The sequence below is a fragment of the Eurosta solidaginis genome, chromosome 1 (genome assembly GCF_040869045.1).
Source record: "Eurosta solidaginis isolate ZX-2024a chromosome 1, ASM4086904v1, whole genome shotgun sequence".
Lineage (NCBI taxonomy): Eukaryota > Metazoa > Arthropoda > Insecta > Diptera > Tephritidae > Eurosta > Eurosta solidaginis.
Genome location: NC_090319.1, coordinates 380,096,161 through 380,120,876, shown reverse-complemented (window position 1 = coordinate 380,120,876; position 24,716 = coordinate 380,096,161). Strand labels below are relative to the sequence as shown.

At 41.8% G+C, this 24,716-nt stretch overlaps 1 protein-coding gene across 2 annotated transcripts in view; it reads left to right on the top strand.

Moving 5' to 3' along the window:
• Nucleotides 1-6,023: 6,023 nt before the first annotated feature.
• Nucleotides 6,024-24,716, top strand: part of grsm (granny smith) — a 55,105-nt gene continuing 36,412 nt past the window's right edge. The window contains exons 1-3 of one of the 2 annotated variants that reach the window (XM_067775764.1): nt 6,024-6,163; nt 11,116-12,140; nt 12,360-12,516. In XM_067775764.1, coding sequence (XP_067631865.1) covers nt 11,116-12,140; nt 12,360-12,516 — 1,182 coding nt within the window. In that variant the 5' untranslated portion in view covers nt 6,024-6,163. Of the gene's footprint in view, nt 6,164-10,733; nt 10,823-11,115; nt 12,141-12,359; nt 12,517-24,716 lie in introns of those variants that run through there. The other variant, XM_067775755.1, reaches the window with a different exon arrangement.

The following is a 24,716-nucleotide window of genomic DNA, read 5'->3' as shown; positions in this document are numbered from 1 at the left end:
TCGAGCCCTTGCATAACACGTGACAGATCTGTATCTTCTAGCTGACACTTTCTTAGTTGTTCCTTGTCCCATTCATCCGTACACGTTATACCCATTAGCCGGACATCTATAATGTCTTTTTTAGCCTCGGCCTTTGAACAGTGCTTGCATTCCAAACTACATGGTCTTCGTGACATTGCATCGGCATTCCCATGGGTACTACCTTTCCGATGCTCAATGGAAAAGTTCCGTTCTGACACGGAATCGCTGGCCGTAGAGGTATTTGTGAAAATGTTTAATGCACTCTACCAATGCCAACAGCTCTCTCCGTGTAACGCAATAGTTCCTCTATGGTTTTCCAATCGAACGGCTGTAGTATGCAACTACCTTCTCCTGTCCATCGACCAGTTGTGATAAAACGCCTCCTATAGCACATCCACTCGCATCTGTATCTAGAATAAATGTTGCTCCTGGAATCGGATATGCCAACATTGGGGCAGTGCACAAACGCTCCTTCAATGTTTGGAAAGCCACTTTTTGCTCCTTCTTCCATTCAAAAGCTTTATTTTTTCTTGTAAGCTCATGGAGGCTATGGGCTACGCTGGAAATGTTTGGTACAAATCGCCGGTAATATGTGCACAGCCCAAGGAAACTTCTTAATTCATGCAAGTTCTATGGTCTTGGCCAATCCTTTACTGCCTCTATATTTTCCTTCGCTGTACGGATACCTTCTGTTGTTACCTTGTGACCCAAATAATTTACTTCCTTTTTAAACAGCGCTCACTTTTTGGGGCTTAGTTTCAAACCAGCGCCAGCTGTTCTCTGGAAAACTTCCTCCAAGTTTTTAAGATGTTCATCGAAGTTCTTGCCGAATACGATGATGTCGTCCAGGTATACCAAGCATGTTTTCCAATGCAGTCCTTTCAATGCCTGATCCATGAGTCCCTCAAAAGTAGCTGGTGCATTACAAAGTTCAAAAGGCATTACTGTAAATTGCCAAAGACCATCTCCGACGCTAAAGGCTGTTTTGTCTTTGTCTTCCTCCTTCACCTCCACTTACCAGTAGCCACTTTTCAAGTCCAGTGTGGAAAACCATTTCGTACCAGAGAGCAAGTCCAGGGTGTCGTCAATTCTTGGCAATGGGTAGGTATCCTTTATCTGACGTCGTTCAACTTGCCGTAGTCCACGCAAAACCTCATTTTCCCATCCTTCTTCTTCATAAGTACCACATGCGAGCTCCATGGACGATTACGCCGCTTTCGCTCATTTCTTGTATGATTTGACTCACAACTTCCCGCTTCGCCAGTGGAAAACTACACTACGTGGAGATTGACGTATCGGCCTCGCATCTCCAGTGTCAATTTGATGTTTCACAAGGTTGCTGCGGCCTGGTTTGGAGCCATCTTGGTCAAATATGTTCCCGTACTTTAGGAGCAGTTGCTTTGCCTTACTCTGCTAGTCTCCCTCTAGTCCCTCTGTCCATGCCATGATGTCATCTGAAAGATCAATATTGCTGGTTGAAACCTCTTCCTGGAGCTGTTCACAATTGATTATTACTTCAGCCTCTTGGTATCTTCCCAAAATAGCTCCTCTGATCAGTTTGAGTGGTGACTTGAACTCATTGAGTACTTTTACTGGGAAACATCCATCCTGTTTTGTTATAGCCAAGGTTTTTCCTAAAAGTATGTTCGGTGCTGATTTTTTTGCTACCTCGATAACCCACAATTTGTTTGTCCCACAATCTCCATCAACCTTCGCCCAGATGACTGCTTCGGATTTTGGTGGTATTCGCTGACTCTCTTCCACCAGCACTCGCTTATTGCTGCAATGTTGCACATCAAAGTTCTTATATCGCATCGTCTTGCTTTGCATATCGATCTTGATGCCTTGGTCGATTAAGAAGTCCACTCCAATTATGATTTCCTCAACAACCTCTGCCACTATAAAATTGTGTACTACCGTGACGTTCCCAATTGCGACTTCTCATGCTACTTCACCTAGAACCGTGGTGTCTTCTCCAGTGGCTGTACGCAATCTTGCTCCATGCAATGGTCTTATGTTCTTGTTGACTAAATCCGCTCGAATGATGGAATGAGATGCACCCGTATCTACAGTCAGCAAACGTTCCTTTCCATCCACATGTCCTCCGACAGTAAGATTGTTTGACCTTCTTCCAATTTGCGAGATAGAGATTATGGGGCATTCAATTGAGGGAGCCAGCTGTCGTCCCTTGCGGCTGACTCGCTTTAGTTTAAAGATTGCGTGGACTTGGAGATTTGCTCATCTCCTTCAGCTCTGCGTTTACGGCCACCCACATTGTTGGAGCTATTGGGACCGGTGCTGCAATGTCGTGCAATATGACCTGGGTTGCCGCACTTGAAACCTGTAATAACTCCGGCATTTTTCTGTTGTGATCCCTTCAGTGCTTCCAAAATTGTGTCTACCCAATCTGGTCTTTCCACTTCCACGCGATGAGCTTTGTATGCCGGTTTACTCAATAGTGGGGCGGTTTCCTGAGGCAATGCATGTGATACCGTTTCTGCAAATGATGGCTTTGGGTTTGCGTATGTGGCTCGCTTCGTTTCGACGTCCCGTATGTCATTTATAAAGCTCTGAATTTTTACCCTTTCGGTGTATTCCACGGGTGCGTCGGCATTCGCCAAATGTGCAAGCCTTTCGACATCTGACGCAAACTCCTGCAAAGTCTCATTAGCTTTTTGGTAGCGGTTTTGCAACTCTATTTGGTGTATCTGCTTCCTGCGTTCGCTTCCGTATCGCCTCTCTAGAGCGCTCATCAATGTTTCGTAGTTGTTCCGCTCTCCCTCGGGAATAGTCTGTAGGATTTCAGAAGCAGATCCTTTCAATGCCACGAATAGTGCAGTAACTTTATCTTCAGCACCCCAGTTGTTCACTGCTGCGGTCTTCTCAAACTGAATCTTAAACACCTGGAAAGGAACAGAGCCGTCAAAAGATGGAGTTTTTACCTTCGTATTGCTTGCTGAAACAGCTGGCCGATTTAGTTGCAACTCCAGTATACGACCTCTCAAAGCATCCACCTCGGCCTCGATTTTTTCCTCAAACTGCGTTATTTTCTCGTCCATGCGCGCTTCGAGTTCTGATGATATACGCGCCTCTTGCGCTTCGAGTTGTACTGTTATGCGTGTCTCTTGTTCTTTCAGTTGTGCTTCCATCTTTGATGTAATCTGTGTCGACATTTCTAAAATACGCGTTTCTTGTGCTTCAATTTTCGATGTTATGCGTGTCTCCTGCGATTCCAATTGAGATGCCATATATGTTTTCTGTTCTTCCAGTTGAGTTTCCATCTTGGATGTTATGCGTGTCTCCTGTGATTCCAGTTGAGATGACATGTGTGACGAAATTTCTGAAATGCGTGCCTCCTGTGCTTCCATCTTGTATGTTAAACGTGTCTCCTGCGATTTCAGCTGAGATGCCACTATCGATGTTTGAGAAGTTATTGCAGCCAATATCATGTTCAAGTCTGTGCTCGTAACTGTCTGCGATGTTTCGTTTTTCTCTTCAATTTTTGTTGTTGTCTCGTCGACATCAAGATGAAAGACACACTCTTCCACGTTAATTCCTTCTGCTTCCATTGCCTCTCGTAGTTGTGCCTGGAGTTCGAGTTTAATTCAGGTTGTATTCAATCCACGGTTCTCCAACTCCTTTTTCAGTTGCTGGATCCTCAATTCACTCAATTTTGCCATGTCCAAGTTGTATTCCCAATCTTCGGAATTTATTCAACAAACAAAACTGATATCAATAGTAACGAATTTACAGCAAATTCTCTTATTTGCAACCTTATGCTAAGTTCGAATCACTAAACTGTTGAGTAAATAACACCACTATTCAGTAATGCAAAATAGTCTATTAGACTACTTTCAATAACTCTACTATTGCTCGACAGATAGCGTGCTTAATCAAAACTGGCTCTCGCGCCTCTACTGGTGTCGCCTTTTATACTGTTTGGTTTACTTGTTGACATTTCTAGGTGGTTCTGTTCTAGAATCTACTAGTTGGTTATCTGCTATAAGTTTCTCAGCTATAACTACAGATGCACAATTTTTATAGCTTCTCTCACAGATCATGTGCGTGTGTTTGTGAGCGACACATCCACAATTATATTGCATATCTCAGATAAGATATCTGCATGTGTTTGTGCGTTACTTCTCCGCTGCGTGTACGTACATATGTGTAGACATAATGATTGAATTATTGATGTGCTTCAAGTCACTTCCTAGCATCGGCTTAGAGATGGCAGTCCCCTTAGTGTTGCTAATATTCGTAACAGTATATAAGATTTTATTGATCTTCTTCAAAATGTATCTCCCAATTTTTCTCATTCGTATCCTTTAAAATTTCCTCATCTCTGCCTCTTCTTTTTGTACACCCTCTACCTATCTCCTTTTTTCTTAGGTCCCTCATTCCTCTAATTTACCATTCTTTGCTTTATTTTTCTAATTTTATTTTGTCACACACAATTCATACTCAAAATAATCAAAATATTTTAGCTGCACAATTTCTGCCTATCATCTCATATATACAGCTATTTTTACAATCGAAAGCTTAAATTTAATAAAAACCTTTAAATCACTCAGTGGAATCGCTTAAACTTTTTGTGAATTCAATGCTATGACCAAAAAAAACTTCTGCACTTAAGTACGTACATGGCGTATGAATAACTTTTGCTGACATACAAAATTTGTCGCACCACCCTTTAGCGCACGTGAAATTGAAAAAAAAAAAAATTTACTTAAAATTCTTAGTTCTGAAATATGAAAAACCTTCGTCTTGATCGAAGGAACATATAGCCAAAATTTGTGCTGATTGAATAGTGGGAAATACGTTTGCATAGGAAACACACACACACAGAATTTGATTTTTATATATATATCGAATAGATGGCAACAGCGAACGTGTTCATAATCATAATAACAATTTTGTAATTTGTGTACTAGCTGCTTTGTGAAATTTCAATCTCCAGTTTGAGATATTTGTTGTAGTGGTGGGTAATGACACTATTTTTTGAGTGTTAACACAGTAGCACAGGCACACTTCGCAGTGTTAACACATTGTGTTGACACAGTTGTGTTATAACTGATTATCGAAAGTCGATAGGAGTGTTGGCACAATATCAGAGCACAGTACTGTGTTACTTACCTCTAACGCCACGTTTGACGCCATTTAGAAAAAGTAAATCATGGCAACATCTATTTTCTTTCATACTCCCATGTTCAACTTTGAGTATACATTTTGTGCCCACATCTTCTAAACGTAATACACAGGCAAGATTATGAGTACAACCAACACACAAGCAAAACACAAGCACAATGGACTATGTATGTATGAATGTGCACTTACGATCTGAGTGTCATTCTCTGTGCTATAGAAACAGTCAGCTTGTGCCATCGAGTGTGCCACTGTGTTATAAATTAATCGATAAATGTGCGTGTGCGTGCCGCACACATAGTGTACCTATACCAAGTGTGTTCACTAAGCGATAAACGTCAAAACTACAAACAGCCTCGCTCACCTGATGGAAATCTCAGGTCTAGAGTCGCATTTTTGGTCTCAACGACAACATTTTTGACTACCAATCGTATGGACTTTTTCAATTTTTCAATCATTCGGAGCATTCGGTAATGGTATCCATTTTGAATTCGCTGTCATTCCGAATCCAGCGAGTGCCTGTCAGAATGCTTGACAGATAAGTCAACACACTTGTACTTGTACACTATGGCCGCACATTACTGAGTGTTAACATAATAACACAGCACAGTGCTGTGTTACTAAGCCCTAATTTGTTGCAGTTCGCGCATTAATTGGAGTATTGAAGAATCGATACTACCTTATAAATGTTTTTTATTGGCTGGCAACCCTTAACAAAATCAACCCTAAATTGGTTGACAGTCTGGTAGCATGAGTTTGGTGATTTAAACAAATAAACGTCATGGGAAGCAATTGCGAAATGACATTTCATTTTTAATCCAACATGAGCCGGTAACCATTTTGGTTCTTGTTGCAAAATTTATGCATATCATCGTGAAGGGGTTGCAGATAGCAAGAATCTTTAAACATATTTATTCATCGTGCCAACTAACTTTCACTGTAATACGATCGAAAATAACCACAGGGAACAACGATTTGCCATCGAGAAGCACCAGCAACGGTAAGCAATTTTAATGGAAAGAACGTGCAAAATTCCGTCGTGGACATGGCTTGAATGTGCAAATGTCATCTTATTAGAAACATTTTTGATTCCATTTGCTTATGCAGATTACGCTGTTTTTTTACATACGAAGCTTGTCAGGAAGTCTTGATTCTATAAATGTAACCTCCACGTGTCGCCTCTGTCTTATCTTGAATATGTTTGGATTCGTCGTCAAAAGCCCTCTGAAGTTTATGGCTAGCGCATGCTGGGTGTTGAACCGACGACTACCTTAGTGTTGTCTTCACTCACTAAACGGCGGGAGACAAACTTAAAAAAATAAAAGAGTCGGACGTTATCACTTATATGTTTGCAAGTCTAAAAATAATCGCATATTAACTCACATGGAGGTAGGATTTTGTGAGGCGATGTTGTAGTTGTAATCACGATAAAGATATGTGGGTTGTTGGATTGTTGAGCGTTAATCTCATTCGATTTGATGTATACTTTTTGTTTCAAGGGCTTGGTGATAAGCACTCACATGTGCATAATGGGGCTATATAAAAAAATCCAAACAAAAATTTCATCAATAAAGATGATTTGAATGTAAATAAAGAAACACACTTCCGAGGATGTCGAGCGTAACCCTGGTTCAAATTCGACAAAAGACTTCGTAAGATGTTAAACTTTTACCTTTACAGAATCACCCTTGTCATGTGGTGTTTATCTTGTACAAACCAATTCAATTGTAATGTGGAATCAATACCGCTGCATCAACTTCTCTATGGCCCATCCCTGACAAAACTAGCTCTTTTGATTTTCGTGGGACCATTTCGAATGGTGGCCGCTCTCTACCTCTGCTTCCATAGGCGGGTTCCGATAGAAACACTTTCTTGGCCGGAGCGTCATCTTTCATTCGCATAACATGGCCTAGCCAGCGTAGCCGCTGCGTTTTAATTCGCTGGACTATGTGGATGTCTGCGCAGCTCGTACAACTCATCATTAAATCTTCTTCGGTACTCGCCATCGCATAGAGGTCCATAAATCTTTCGAAGAACATTTCCCTCGAACACTCCCAAAGCCGCTTCATCTGCTGTTGTAATGGTCTTTGCTTCTGCCCTCAAGTCTTTTACTATTTCGAAATTATGGCTGCCAACAGTAGCGGGGTTGCCAAGGCGCGTATGCGCTGGCTCTTTGCTCGATGGCAGCAGGTAGTTCGTTTTGTCCTCATTCACCATCAAACCCATCTTTACTGCTTCTTTTTCCATCTTGGAGTAAGTAGAACTAACAGCGCGGGTGTTTACGCCAATGATATCAATGTCATCAGCATATGCCAGTAATTGCACGCTTTTATAGAATATTGTTCCAGTGCGGTTAAGTTCTGCAGCTAGTATAACTTTCTCCAGCATCAAATTAAAGAAATCGCGCGATAGGGGGTTACCCTGTCCGACACCTCGTTTAGTTTCGAACGGCTCGGAGAGGTCCTTCCCAATTCTGACTGAGCTGATGGTTGTTGTTGTTGTTGTTGTAGCAATGCTCGCCCCACCTAATAGCCGCGACCTATCACAAATTGTCATCAATATCCTCTAACGGGAGTCCAAGGAAACTTGCCGTTTCAACAGGGGTGGACCATAAGGAAAAGGGTGTTAGAGGCGTTGGTTCCACATTACAATTGAAGAGATGGTTGGTGTCATGTGGGGACACATTGCAAGCGGGGCATACATTTTGTATGTCGGGGTTGATTCTGGATAGGTAAGAGTTTAACCTGTTACAGTATCCAGAACGAAGCCTTAGCAACTCCTCGCCGACGTACTTAGCTCCGCAGGCAATCCATCAACGCCCACGGCCTTGTTGTTATTCAATCTGGTTATTGCTATTCTAACTTCGTCATAATCGGGCTGGGGGGCATATATTCCATCATCATCGGTTGCAGGATCGGGTTCGTTATCTCTGCACGGTGAATCGCTGCCTCCATTTAGGAGAGCAGAGAAGTGTTAGTGTGTCCATAATCTAAGCACTCTCTGGACATCAGTTACAAGGTCGCTGTTTTCGTTCCTACAGGAGTTTGCCCCGGTCTTAAAGACTTCTGTCTGTCGCCGTATGTTTTGGTAAAATTTTCGGGCGTTATTCCTGGTGGCTAGCAGCTCAAGATCTCGCACTCACGCCTTTCTGCTTCTGCTTTTTTCCTCCTGAAAAGGCGTCTCGCTTCCCTTTTCAACTCACGATAGCGTTCACACACTCCTCTTGTCGCGCTCGCTTTTAACGTAGCCCAGTAGGCAACGTCTTTTCTTTCGGTTGCAACGCGGAATTCTTCATCGTACCAGTTGATTTTTCGCGGCCGCCGGTAACCAATTTTTTCTTCGGCGGCAGTACGAAGTGCTTTGGAGATATGCTCCCACTGCTCCTGTATTCCTTCAGGCTGAGTTGTGCTCTCAGAGAGCAGGTGTGAAAGTCGAGTTGATCATTGGCAGTCTGTTGTGATTGAAGCTTTTCGACGTCTAGCTTTCCTTGTGTTTTTTGTTTCTTGGTTTTAGCCACGCTGAGGCGGGTGCGTATTTTGGCTGCAAAGAGATAATGGTCCGAGTCGATGTTAGGTCCTCGGATCGTGCGCACATCTAAAACACTGGAGGCATGCCGTCCGTCTATCACAACGTGCTCGATCTGATTGCGAGCATTTCGATCAGGAGACAGCCATGTAGCTTGATGTATCTTTTTATGCATGAACCTCGTGCTGGATATGACCATGTTTCGAGCACCGGCAAAGTCAATAAAACACCTTCTTTGCCAACCCTAGCGTTAAAGTCGCCAAGCACGACTTTTATATCATGACGGGGCAGCACTTGTATGTGCGTACTAATTGTTCATAAAAAGTGTGTTTTACCTCATCGTCTTTCTTCTCTGGCGGCGCATGGGCGTAGATGAATGATATATTAAACCATTTTGATTTTATTCGGATAGCGACGCCCGTCCACAGGCGTGAACGCCAGAACTTGGCGACAAAGTCTCTCCCACCAGGAATCCGACGCCGAAACTGCGCTTATTCGTATGGCCACTCCAATAGATGGCACAATTTTTGATCTTTCTTCCGTGCTTCCTCCAACGCATTTGGTGATGTCAGATTTTGCTTTGACGAGGACATCAACCAGCCGGGCATCTGCACCAATCCCATTCAGGGAGCGGACGTTCCAGGTGCATGCCCTCAATTCATTGTCCTTCAAACGTTTGCCATGCTTGTCATCAATACAGAGTGTATTTATCCGAAGCTTGTTGGTATATTTCATTGGAGTATGGTTTTACGTGGCTGGTCCCAAGCCCAGCGCACAACCCGCTCAGCGGGGGTGAAAATATTACTTGCACGTTTATATAGTGAGCCGCTTGCTCCAAGACAGACCCCCACTTGCAGCCGCACCTAGATGTGTACAGACGCTGCCGATGGGAGATCCCCGGCTAGCCCTTTAACCGATTATGTCAGAGTGGCCTAGCCAGGTTGCCGCCTTCTCACATTAGCTCACCGCTAAACATCCAGAGGATACTTGGCCGCAAGCGACCGCCAGTAGTGAGCTGCTTGAACCGCAGAATCGCTCTGGTCATTCCCAGGTGAATGGCGGTCAGAAGCTTTCCCAATTTTCGTGGACTTCTACACACGGCTCTACCCACCATATATACATCTGCGGCCACCGTGGTGTGATGGTAGCGTGCTCCGCCTATCACACCGTATGCCCTGGGTTCAACTCCCGGGCAAAGCAACATCAAAATTTTAGAAATAAGGTTTTTCAATTAGAAGAAAATTTGTCTAAGCGGGGTCGCCCCTCGGCAGTGTTTGGCAAGCGCTCCGGGTGTATTTCTGCCATGAAAAGCTCTCAGTGAAAACTCATCTGCTTTGCAGATGCCGTACGGAGTCGGCATAAAACATGTAGGTCCCGTCCGGCCAATTTGTAGGGGAAATCAAGAGGAGCACGATGCAAATTGGAAGAGAAGCTCGGCCTTCTCTCTCCGGAGGTTATCACGCCTTACAATTATTTATTTTTTGTTTTTTTTACATATAAATAAAAAAAACAAAGCCACATTAGATTTCGATAGTCGAACATAATTTCCTGGGAGATCGGGGGGTGGCTAAAAAATAGAACTACATTTATATGAATACAACTAAAAAAATATATAATAGAAAACACAGATAGGGATAGTATAGTTATAAACAGGAATTAACTCGTAAATCTGGAAGATCCTATAGTCCATGTAATGAAATATACGATTATTTCAATGTAGGTATTTTATGCTCCCATGCTTGAAATGATACAATTTCAAACGACGCTCTATCTAATCTAGTATATCGAGAGTGCAACGACTCAAAGAATTAGGTTATTTTTTGTTGTAAATATATAGTTTTTTAATCTTATGTACATGAGAAAATAGCCGGCCGTATAATTGTTTGACTGATAAGGTATGATTTATGGCTTGTTCACATTTGTTTATTAACAATCATAAATCTTATATTCAGATCGTTGTGGAATAACAATATTTTATACTCTGCAAGCTTTTCAGCTTTTAACTAAAACAGTTGTGATTGGTACTTTGTTAGCTGCAATAGTAAGATTGTCCATATAACAATTAAATTCACTTTTTCCTAAGCTAGCCAAAGCAGGAGTTTAAAACAGAATGTTAAATAGACTTGATTCGCTTGTAAGTGCTTATGCTGAGATCGGTTACAAGATAACGTACCAATCATTTGAATCACTTCATTTTCAACTTAGCGCTACCAAATAATATTTCAGTCTATGGATCACTCGCTATTTGCCGAAAGTTATTCTGGATAAGTAATAGCTTAACAATATCCAGTGCAGATTTGCTTGGGAGGCGGAGCTGCTTCAAGCGTTTCCTTGCTGGGATCTCTTCGTTTGTTAGAACTCAGCTGGGAACGTCTTCGGCTTTTTGATTTATTTAAATTTTAATAATTTTATTTATTATTATTTCAGATGGCTGCTGAAATTAAATTCAATAATGCGCTAACTGTTTCCGATCCACATTACAAGCCTGTGCTAATCATTGGGCAATTGCGCAATTTAAATTTACTAAAGTTTACTCATTTGTCTTGCAAATTGGAGCCACGTGTCAATGAGAGCACGTTTAAAAATGCCATCTCATGTTTACATCCTTCGCCAACTGACAAATGTTCATTATATTTGGATTCTGCAACTGTAGCTGCTGTACCACTCAAATGCTCACGACACAACACACCATCTCGTTCTCATGCCATCACCCGTCTCATCAAGACCCACATTATGAATGCCAATGAAGAGAATATTGTTATTGTATGCGATCGTACTGATCTCTTTGCTAGCGCTTGTGCTGTAGCACGCGCTTTTCCATTATATTCACGTAAAACTAGTGGTCATAATAAAGGAGAAATTCGCACGTTTGCTGATATGAACGATGTTGGTACAAATGATAATACTAGCCCAAAGATAAATGTTGAATTTGTTGTTATCGAAAGTGATGGCCAAATTAGCGAGGAACCATTATCTGCAGATGACATTGGATGTATTGAGGAAGCCGCACGTGGAATACGTCTTGCTGCACGTTTGGTAGACATGCCATGCAATGAAATGAATGTCGGCCATTTCGTGAACGAAGCTGAAATTGTGGCTGAGGAGTTGTGCATTCGGCCAACTGTAATACGTGGCGAAGAGTTACGTGAACGTGGTTTTGGTGGTATCTATGGTGTGGGCAAAGCAGCTTCTGTATCGCCGGCTTTGGTGGTTTTATCGCATGAGCCAAAAGGAGCACAGAATACAATTGCTTTGGTAGGCAAAGGTATCGTATATGATACTGGCGGTTTAAGTATTAAAGGAAAAACTGCAATGCCAGGAATGAAGCGGGATTGTGGTGGTGCTGCAGCTATTTTAGGTGCCTTCTATGCAGCTGTGAAAAGTGGTTTTAAAGAAAATCTACATGCAGTTTTATGTTTAGCCGAGAATGCTGTGGGACCAAATGCAACACGGTAAGTTTTTATTAAGTATAATAAATTGGTAGACACCCTCCTCCCACCAACTTATGGAAAAATATCATAATTTTAAGGCTAGTTATTGGTAATTAAATAATATTTGAAAATGAAAAATCTTGCGGATGGGTGTAGTAGACGCAGCCGTATACTTGTTTTTCGCGGATTTATGTATGTTTCTTCAGTACTGATCTGTGTACCTTTTTTCTATATTGGCAGTCCTGACGATATTCATACCTTGTATTCTGGCCGTACTGTTGAAATTAATAACACTGATGCCGAGGGACGTCTTGTATTAGCTGATGGCGTTAGCTATGCAAATAAAGATTTAAAAGCTAATATTATCTTGGATATGGCAACGTTGACTGGTGCTCAGGTGCGTATGATATATTGTATGTATTTTTTATTTCAAGGGAGCATTTGATTACCCTGGAACTGTTTCATTGAGCTTCGATGGCTTACTCTTAAAGTTTAAAGGCCAGTCAATAGCCATTTCTATGTCCACAAACTAGGGCAGTCACACTAGCGGTCACAGGTTCTATTAATAAATCATAGCATATGTCACTCGTGGCGGCCACCGTGGTGTGATGGGTAGCGTGCTCCGCCTATCACAACGTATGCCCTGGGTTCAACTCCCGGGCAAAGCAACATCAAAATTTTAGAAATAAGATTTTTCAATTAGAAGACAATTTTTCTAAGCGGGGTCGCCCCTCGGCAGTGTTTGGCAAGCACTCCGGGTGTATTTCTGCCATGAAAAGCTCTCAGTGAAAACTCATCTGCTTTGCAGATGCCGTTCGGAGTCGGCATAAAACATGTAGGTCCCGTCCGGCCAATTTGTAGGGAAAATCAAGAGGAGCACGACGCAAATTGGAAGAGAAGCTCGGCCTTAGATCTCTTCGGAGGTTATCGCGCCTTACATTTATTTTTTTTTTTTTTATATGTCACTCGTGGCCATTTTCACGGTAGCTAGTGAACTTATCCACATTCCACAGTTAATATCAATTTCTGATTTTCATGTTGAGTTGACTTAAGTTTAACCACCCAATAATGTCGACTTGCTTAAACTCCAGTTAAACAAATAAATAAATGTAAGGCGCTATAACCCCGAAGAGATCTAAGGCCGAGCTTCTCTTCCAATTTGCGTCATGCTCCTATCTCTTTTTTCCTACAAATTGGCGGGATGGGACCTACTTGTTTTATGCCGACTTCGAACGGCATCTGCAAGGCAGAGGAGCTTTCACTGAGAGCTTTTCATGGCAGAAAAACACTCGGAGTGCTTGCCAAGGAAAATTTTCTTCTAATTGAAAAAACTTGATTCTAAAGTTTTTTGATGGTGCGTTTCCCGGGGCGTGAACCCAGGATCTTTGGTGTGGTAGGCGGAGCACGCTACCATCACACCACGGCATACATTGGGCAGTAAAAAATTAGTTAAATATAAAAAATTAAAATATATGTCTGTAGTTAACTGTGGAATATAGGGTTGTTATTGATGACGTTCCGGTAGCAAGCGCCATTAAGGTACTAGCCCAACGATCTCGGGAACGATTTTTTATGATAAGATCTTTTTCCAATGGGCGAAGAAAGGCAGAAGGACAAAAGAGGCTGGCAGCATTTACTACAGTGGTCATAAGGAGGTTAGCAGAAGGCACAGTGTTGGTTTTATGGTAAGAAGGAGACTTCGCCGCCAAGTACTGTTATTCCTGGCTGTGAACAATCATCTCGACGTAAACCGCATCAAGAAGAAGTTTTGCAACATAACATTGTTCTGGGATTACACACCAACAGATGATGCGAGATAGGATTACTCCCCCGAGATGACTTCAAAATAATGCTTGACGACTTTATAGTCAGGGAGATCAATGCAGGGGTTTTTGGCCGAACAGTCGAAAAAGGTCGGCCCTAGGATATATCATCTATCAACAGGTTGGGGTTTTGCTATCTACTGATCGAAGAGCACGAAACGAAGTCGGCTTCAGGGAAAGCATCAGCGTCCTGAATGTGCGTACTATACCACGCTCAAATATATCCTCAAACCATTACTTTGTGGCTGCAAATATACGAAAATTACTCTGTGCAACGAAGAAAATCCCAGCAAACACAGTTTCTAATGTTAGAGAAATATTGTAATTTTACATTAGAATTCTAATGTAGTTCTCTAATGCATTTCGAATCGAAAACTGGGTTAGAAATCGACTGTAAAACGATTCGAATAACACTGGAAATGCTGAGCTCAATATTTATGTACGGTTTTAATTTATTATAATAGAAAATGCCTTTGAAATATGATCCTTCTTAATACATAAGCTTATAACCAAATAAAATTATTTGATATAATGAAACAATGAAAATTTCGCTGATTTTAAATAATTGAACTTAATTGCGCATCACTTCAAAATTCTCATTAGAAACCCATTAGAAATTGACGTCAGAATTCGATTAGAATTCTAACCATTTCCTCGATATCGAGAACGAAGGCCCCTTTTTGTCGAGAATGCTATAATTCGCGACAGTTTGGCAAATCGTCCTCTAACCTTCTACCTTAGAGAAATACATTAGAATTCGATTCGTCTTATAATCGTTTTCTAACCTAAAGCAAGCTTGCCGTCGAGAAGCTATTGAAGAAGAGGAAAAACCTCTTCTCCCAAGGCATTCGATTCTATGTACCGGATCGACTCCGGATTTTCCCCACCAAGGACTGTCATTTCAGTGTAACCCCATCTAACCCCAAGAGGAAAAACCTACTAACATTCGGCTCTCACATCAGATCACTGAGGGCAATTTTCGATCTGTAGAAACATCTCTACGCATCGCATGTTTCCAGCCACGGAAACGGACGGTGCCTATACGTCACCCTGACACAAGAGGAAAGAAACGTGAGCTCGAAGGACGTTGAATAATGGCGGAGGGCTTCAAAACCGGAGCACATTCTTGCAGAAATATTAATGGCGATCTCATAACCAACGAAAGCGTGCTTAAGCTATGGAAGAAACACTGCTCCAAATTGGTAGATAGCAATGAAGATGATGAACGCGACAACAACAACAACGAACGCGATACTCCATTCTTTTTTACAGACTAATAGGCAATACCCTAGTCAACAAATAAGAAGGCGTCGGATAACGATAGACTCTCCACCGCATTGTTCAAGCCACTCTGATGCAAAATATGGCCGGAGGAGCGGCTGCATCTAGATTGAAATTTAAATTTGCTTTTCCTGTTTGCTGGGCAGATATAAATCGTCATATACACTACTATTTCTTTTAGAACACCGTTTTCCCATTTATAATAGTCTTTTTCATTACGCTTTAAATTTTCAGTTCATTCATCGCATTAAACAAAATATGATGCTGTGAAATTTATAATTTTTTTTTTCAGCTCGAGCTGTTCGTTAATAAATGCACCGAAGTCCCACTTATCTTTGTCGCTCTTTTCAATTAAACAACAAAGTCTTAGTAAAACTTTTTTATTTTATGTTACTTGTCTTCTTTGCTTACTGCACAGGCTCATTGACTGGCTATTCTTTGGTATCGCAGCAACGGTTGGTTAGTCACCAGTTATCTGTCTGGCTTGTTGGGTTATTTTTAAGATACAAACAAATATATATAAAATTCATCCAACGTTATATAAAGTCATAATGTTAATTGGTTATAATTTGTAAATCGATAGCTAGCTGTTGTTGTTGCAATAGCACCAGCAGCAGTGTCACCAACATCACTTGACACAACAAACTATCAGATTTACATACACACATACATGTACTACTTTGGTAAAAGGGTGGCAGCGGTGTTGAAAGAAAGCAATCGAAAAACTTAATTGTATGTGAAAGCTCTTCTGGTACTCTGTTTTCCTGCACTTCGAAACGTCACAACGTTCGCAAATTATCTTTGCAATTTGTCTGAAATATGATAATGGTGCTTACTTATTTATGTTCTATATATGTATATATATATATATGTGTCTATATACAAACAGGGGTTACTTTTTTTATTAGGTACGCAGGATGAAGAAGGACAAAGCCCTGTGGAGTCCCTTTCCACGGATGTACTGTGACCTTAGCAGCTGTCGACTAATAATCATTTTGGACCACAGAGCGGACCCACTCCAGTGTACAATAGGATCTTGAATACCCGGGGCATCGAGGCATTTTCTATTGCTTTCATCATGGCGCCTGAGATAAAAACGTTGGGTATCAACCCTACTGCGATTGCAGACGTTCAGTAGTATTTTAAACTCTCAAAACACACCACAAAATTCTAGTCGATTTGAAGTTCATGGGCTTGCATGACGTCTCTTGTTGACCATTGAAATAAAGACTACCCGGGTGCATATCCTATGTACAATGTAGAACGGCTGAGATTGAAAGGTTGGGACCCCCCCAGGAAGAATATACTTGGTTGCTTGAACTAGTTAGATAAGCTAGCCGTAGACCAGACTCCAAGGCCCTCTCCAGCTATTATTAATTTTAAGGCTCTCCTCTGATGAAATTTCGTTTAAGGAAAGGTTATCGAACCTTTGACAAACTTTTGGCATTTTGTTCTCCTTGGATTATGAAAAGGACGCGGAACTTTAATGTTCAGGCAGTTTTGAAATAGTACCCACCTATAGCCATTTTGGCTTCGCAGAACGCTCGGTGCGCGGAGGTCCAATATACGTAATTGGAAGAAAAGGAAAAACACAAATAATTTCAATATTAGTATGGTATAATAATTGATTTATTATTTGTCAAGTTAGTACAATATTTTACCTTTGGTATGTGGCGTGACAGCAGCAGTTGACCTTCTTCCTTCGTGGTTGAAATTGAACAGAAAATGGAAAGTGATCTCCGTGTTGTCGAACCGGAGATCGTGCGGGGGTTTTCCAAAGGATATTTGTTATTCGATGGAAAACTCAGTTACCCGTGTTACTTACTTACTTACTTACTTAATTGGCGCTTAACCGTCTAAACGGTTATGGCCGTCCAACAAGGCGCGCCAGTCGCTCCTTCGCTCCGCCAACCGGCGCCAATTGGTCACACCAAGGGAGTTTAAATCGTTTTCCACCTGGTCCTTCCAACGGAGTGGGGGCCGCCTACTACCTCTGCTTCCATAGGCGGGTTTCGATAGAAACACTTTCTTGGCCGGAGCAGCATCTTTCATTCGCATAACATGGCCTAGCCAGCGCAGCCGCTGCGTTTTAATTCGCTGGACTATGTTGATGTCTGCGTATAGTTCGTACAGCTCATCATTAAATTTTCTTCGGTACTCGCCATCGCCAACGCGTAGAGGTCCATAAATCTTTCGAAGAACTTTTCTCTCGAATACTCCCAAAGCCGCTTCATCTGCTGTTGTCATGGTCCATGCTTCTGCCCCATATAGCAGAACGGGTACGATAAGTGAATTGTAGAGTATGATTTTCGTTCGCCGAGAGAGGACTTTACTTTTCAATTGCCTACCTAGTCCAAAGTAGCATTTATTGGCAAGATCGATTCTTCGCTGGATTTCAGTGCTGATGTTGTTGCTAGCGTTGATGCTAGTTCCCAAATAAACGAAGTCTTTTACTATTTCGAAATTATGGCTGCCAACAGTAGCGTGGTTGCCAAGGCGCGTATGCGCTGATTCTTTGCTGGATGACAGCAGGTACTTCGTTTTGCCCTCATTCACCATTAAACCCATCTTTACCGCTTCTTTTCCAGTTTGGAGTAAGCAGAACTAACAGCGCGGGTGTTTAGGCCGATGATATCAATGTCATCAGCATATGCCAGTAATTGCACGCTTTTATAGAATATTGTTCCAGTACGGTTAAGTTCTGCAGCTAGTATAATTTTCTCCAGCATCAAATTAAAGAAATCGCACGATAGGGGGTCACCCTGTCTGAAACCTCGTTTAGTTTCGAACGGCTCGGAGAGGTCCTTCCCAATTCTGACTGAGCTGATGGTGTTGCTCAACGTCATTTTGCACAGCCTTATAAGTTTTGCGGGGAAACCAAATTCAGACATAGCGGCATATAGGCAGCTCTTTTTCGTACTGTCGAAGGCGGTTTTAAAGTCGACGAAGAGGTGATGTGTGTCGATTCTCTTTTCATGGGTTTTTTCCAAGATTTGGCGCATTGTGAAAATCTGGTCGATGGTAGATTTACTAGGTCTGAAGCCGCACTGATAAGGTCCAATCAGCCGGTTCACGGTGGGCTTCAATCTTTCGCACAATACACTTGAAAGGACCTTATATGCGATATTAAGAATGCTGATTCCACGATAGTTGGTGCATTTTGCAGTATCACTCTTCTTGTGGACTGAGCAAAGAACACTTAGATTCCAACCGTCGGGCATGCACTCGTCCGCCCATATTTTGCTAAGAAGGCACTGCATGCGCGTTACCAACTCTTCGCCGCCGTACTTGAATAGCTCCGCGGGCAATCCATCAGCGCCCAGGGCCTTGTTGTTTTTCAATCTGGTTATTGCTATTCTAACTTCGTCATAATCGGGCGGGGGGCATATATTCCATCATCATCGATTGCGGGATCGGGTTCTTCATCTCTGCGCGGTGAATTGCTGCCTCCATTTAGGAGAGCAGAGAAGTATTCCCTCCATAATCTAAGCACTCTCTGGACATCAGTTACAAGGTCGCCGTTTTCATTCCTACAGGAGTTTGCCCCGGTCTTAAAACCTTCCGTCTGTCGCCGTATTTTTTGGTAGAATTTTCGGGCGTTATTCCTGGTGGCTAGCAGCTCAAGCTCCTCGCACTCACGCCTTTCTGCTTCTGCTTTTTTCTTCCTGAAAAGGCGTCTCGCTTCCCTTTTCAACTCACGATAGCGTTCACACACTCCTCTTGTCGCGCTTGCTTTTAACGTAGCCCTGTAGGCAGCGTCTTTTCTTTCGGTTGCAACGCGGAATTCTTCATCGTACCAGTTGTTTTTCCGTGGCCGCCGGTAACCAATTTTTTCCTCGGCGACAGTACGTAGTGCTTTGGAGATATGCTCCCACTGCTCCTGTATTCCTTCATGTTTTTTGTTCCTTGGTTTTAGCCGCGATGAGGCGGGTTCGTATTTTGGCTGCAACGAGATAATGGTCCGAGTCGATGTTAGGTCCTCGGATCGTGCGCACATCTAAAACACTGGAGGCATGCCGTCCGTCTACCACAACGTGATCGATCTGATTGCGAGTATTTCGATCAGGAGACAGCCATGTAGCTTGATGTATCTTTTTATGCATGAACCTCGTGCTGGATATGACCATGTTTCGAGCACCGGCAAAGTCAATCAGCCTCAGTCCGTCAGACGGGGGAAGCGCTCCTATGTGCGTTTTAATTGTTCATAAAAAGTGTCTTTCACCTCATCGTCTTTCTCCTCTGTCGGCGCACGGGCGCAGATGAATGATATATTAAAAAATGTTGCTTTTGTTCGGATAGCGGCGAGACGCTCGTCCACAGGCGTGAACGCCAGCACTTGGCGACAAAGTCTCTGTCCCACCACGAATCCGACGCAGAAACTGCATTTATTCGTATGGCCACTCCAATAGATGTCACAATTTTTGATCTTCTTTCTTCCTTGCTTCGTCCAACGCATTTCTTGGATGGCGGTGATGTCAGATTTTGCTTTGGCGAGGACATCAACCAGCCGGGCATCTGCACCAATCCCATTCAGGGAGCGGACGTTCCAGGTGCATGCCCTCAATTCATTGTCCTTCAAACGTTTGCCATGCTTGTCATCAATACAGAATGTATTTATCCGAAGCTTGTTGGTATATTTCATTGGAGTATGGTTTTACGTGGCTGGTCCCAAGCCCAGCGCACAACCCGCTCAGCGGGGGTGTAAATATTACTTGCACGTTTATATAGCGAGCAGCTTGCTCCAAGACAGACGCCCGCTTGCAACCGCACCTAGAGGTGTACAGACGCTGCCGATGAGATCTCCCCCGGCTAGCCCTTAAACCGATTATGTCAGAGTGGCCTAGCCAGGTTGTCGCCTTCTCACATTAGCTCACCGCTAAACGGATGTTTAGTGGCTACCCAGAGGATACTTGGCCGCAAGTGACCGGCAGTAGTGAGCTGCTTGAACCGCATGCAAAAGAATCGCTCTGGCCATTCCCAGGTGAATGGCGGTCAGAAGCTTTCCCCACTTTCGTGGACTTCTACACACGGCTCCACCCTCCCAGTTACCCGTGTTAGTGTTGCATATATGTGAACATACATGAATGTGTATGCATGTGGGTGTGCAGTACATGAAAGTTTGTATGAATGTAATTGCACTAATAAATTATGTATTAGAGTGGCCGTGTTTGCAGCATAAAAATATTTAGGTCCTGACCTAAATAGCCATTAAAAAACTCCGATTACTTTCCAGCTATTTATCTAAATATCGCTGATATGCGGGGAGCAGGAACAACCAGGTGTGGTCTTTATATATTGTATCATTAATACAGGTCTTAACACTTGCCTTGGGATTCGGATGAAACGCGGAGGCTGTGGTTCATCCTCAAATGTGGGTAGAGCTCACTCATATGGTGATGCGGTCATATTAATTGTTCCCGAGATGGTTGGGCTAGTACCTTAATTGTGCTTGTTACCGGAACGTACCGGATAGGATCATCAACAAGACAAGATTGTCTTTATCGTTAATACGACAACAACAGCAACCGGGTGCCATTTATCTAGAAATGGAACGGAAGGGTATAGATAGGCCTTAACAGCTCATTTCAATCCATTGGTACCAACTTTGTTGGGCCGGTAAGCAACGGACACTGATCTGTGTGTTTTACCGTTGGGGTAGGCCACACTCTTTACACTTGTCGTCGTTCCAGTCTGCGATCTCGTTTCCATTCGTGCTGCCTCTGTATTCTTGTCTTATCCTATTATCTGATGCCCGGTTGCATTTTGCATAGTTGGTTTTTGGTCCCACAAGTAGACACTGTGGCGATTGGTCCCTGGTATGCAGAGACGGCATGCGTACAGAATTATATTTCCAAAATTTCCCAGGGCATTACAATGGGCGAGGTAGGAAGAAGTAAATGATGAAGGACTGGGAAATATACTGGGACCAGGGAAGAGATGTGAATGGAAAAGGAGATGGATAGAGACGGGAAGGGACTGGAACTCGGAAAAGGAAAGACAGACCAGAAGGATTGTAGATAGAAGACCGGGAAGGAGGGGATAGAGAGATGGCGAGGGGAGACGGAAGGGAGAGATGTATAAGGAAAATTGTGAAAAGGAGGTGCGAGAAAGGAGAACTCAAGAGAAAAGTAGGAGTGAACGGTGATAGTATGCTTCTTAAGCTGTAACGTAACAAAATAGCCTTTTCAAATATATACCATTTTATGAAATTCGCTTTTCTGTGGCAGGAACACACCGGGTAATTGCTATGTGCACTTCATATCTATTAATACTCGCATAATTAACTTCATATAATAAAAGTAAAAAAGTAAATAAAAAATTTATAAAAACTATTGCTTCCGTACCTATTAATTTAATTTACTGCACTTTTGCGCAAACGAATTTACTTGCTACAGCAAATGGCAATAAACCGCTTGTAAAAATGCTAGTTTCCTTTCAAATGTGATTTCCTTTTGTGCTTCCTTGTCTTGCGTTTGTTTCCTTTTTTGTCTCAATCAACTTCCACTGACATTTATTTCATTTGCCATTCACATTTTTTACTCTTGCCATTTCAATTTGTTTTAATTTGATTTATTTGTGCCATATGTTTGTTTGCCTGTGTGTTTCATGCATCTAACGCAATAGGGCATTCACGTACGATAACGCAGGCTCTTTGTACTCGGATTGCACAGTAATAGAATCCTAAACTCACATTCATACATTATCGAAGGCAGGCATAACAACAGGGTACTCACGGACATGTCACACGAAGGGCAAAGAGAGACGCCGACTAAGAAGAAATAAACGTTACTGCAGGAAAGATAATTTGCACCTCATAACCGATGAAGGGAAAACTTATTTTCATTAGTATATAGGGAGGGAGTTTACTATCCCAATACCCAAGTCCCTGGCGACAGAACATCCCTTCCGCCACCAGACAATATCCCAGCTAAAACACAAAAAGGCGAGGGAGAATCGACCGAGGTGTGGATTTTTGAGCCAAGGTTCTAGGCTTAAAACAACAGCCTGGTACGAGAAGATGGTGGTGCCGGATTCATATCGGTTTTTAGCGACCTAGCTCTCTGCCAGGACACATTTTTTAGAAAATGTAGGTCCAAACAGTCGAAATAGTTTGTAATACCAATTTCACACAGAAATTTTGTGAAATAACAATTTTTTAATGAAAGAATTTATTTTTATACTCAGCTGAGCAGAGCTCACAGAGTATATTAATTTTGTTCACATAACGGTACCCTGTAACGGCATAAATTAATCGATATAGATATATACTTCTATATATCAAAATTATCTGGGCGAAAAAAGAAAATTATTTAGCCATGCCCGTCTGTCCGTCCGTCCGTCTGTCCGTTAACACGATAACTTGAGTAAATTTTGAGGTATCTTTATGAAATTTGGTGTGTGGGTTCCTGGGCACTCATCTCAGATCGAAAAACCGAAAAAGTGCGATAGTTCATTACTAAAGACGGATAAAGCGATGAAACTTGGTAGGTAGGTGGGTTAACCTTATGACGCAGAATAGAAAACTAGCAAAATTTTGGACAATGGGCCTGACAACGCCCACTTTTAAACGAAGGTAATTTAAAAGTTTTGCAAGCTGTAATTTGGCATTCGTTGAAGATATAATGATGAAATTTGGCAGGAACGTTACTCCTATTACTATATATGTTTTAAATAAGAATTAGCAAAATCGGATAACGAACACGCGCACTCTTTAAAAAATTTTTTTTAAAGTAAAATCTTAACAAAAAGTTAATATCTATACAGTATATGTATAAGTAAATTTTGTCAACATTAAACGCCAGTAATGATATGGTGCAACCAAATACAAAAATAACAGAAAATTTAAAAATGGGCGTGGCTCCGCCCTTTTTCATTTAATTTGTCTAGAATACTTTTAATGCCATAAGTCGTACAAAAATTTACAAATCCTTGTGAAATTTGGTAAGGGCATAGCTTCTATGACGATAACTGTTTTCTGTGAAAATGGGCGACATCGGTTGAAGCCACGCCCAGTTTTTATACACAGTCGACCGTCTGTCCTTCCGCTCGGCCGTTAACACGATAACTACAGCAAAAATCGATATATCTTTACTAAACTTAGTTCACGTACTTATCTGAACTCCCTTTATCTTGGTATTAAAAATGGGCGAAATCCGACTATGACCACGCCCACTTTTTCGATATCGAAAATTTCGAAAAATGAAAAAAATGCGATAATTCTATACCAAATATGAAAAAAGGGATGAAACATGGTAATTGGATTGGTTTATTGACGCAAAATATATCTTTGGAAACAACTTTGTAAAATGGGTGTGACACCTACCATATTAAGTAGAAGAAAATGAAAAAGTTCTGCAGGGCGAAATCAAAAGCCCTTGGAATCATGGCAGGAATACTGTTCGTGGTATTACATATATAAATAAATTAGCGATCCCCGACAGCTGATGTTCTGGGTCACCCTGGTCCACATTTTGGTCGATATCTCGAAAACGCCTTCACATATACAACTAAGGGGCACTCCCTTTTAAAACTCATACTAGTACCTTTAATTTGTACCTATATCGTTCAAACACATTCTAGAGTCACCCGGTTCGATTTCTCGAAAAAGCATCCACATATAGAACTATGGCCAATCCCTTTTAAAATACTCTTTAATACCGTCCATTTGATACCCATGTCATACAAACACATTCCAAGGTTACCCTCGGTTCATTTTTCTGAATGGTGATTTTGCCTTATTTTGTCTCCAAATCCCTCAGCTGAGTATGTAATGTTCGGTTACACCCGAACTTAACCTTCCTTACTTGTTCCTTTTTACACGGGGCTACTAGCTTCATTAACGAACATCCATTCCAGTCTCAATGCCAGCCTCACCCCCTTTTAACGGTTATAGCTAAAGCAAAACTATCACACATAAATTTTGGCCCCGATTGGAGACGATTAAGAGGTGTAGCACAGGGGTCAAAGTTAAAATTTCTCTATGGAGTACAAAATTTATGTGCGATAGCTATGTCCTATCGAATATCACAAATCATGTTTCTTGGATATTGTTCCTGTTATTAAGGATAATTTGATAAAACTAAAGGATTTTTAAATGCAAAGGTCTTTACTTTTATGTGGATTGTTCTTAAAAGTAAGTCTTAAAGGGCAAAACTAGAAGCGTGTTGATGATTATGGGGAGTGTTTAAAATAATGAAAATTAAGAGTAAATATGAAAATACACAATTTTATGGTCAACTAAGCGAATTTTTATTAGTCCTCTCGCATGTACCTTTGTATAAACGTATGCTATTATTTGAACTATACACTCATTAAGAATGCGACGGGGACGTTTTATTTATTTCTTTCTATCAATGTGTTCCTAGATCCTTCAACACACACAAACACTTGTTGATTGTAAGCAATTCCTGTTTGTAAACTGTCAATTGACACAAACGTTCGTAAATTTTTCTTTTACCTTGCAATTAAATCTGACCTACATACAAAGATGCAA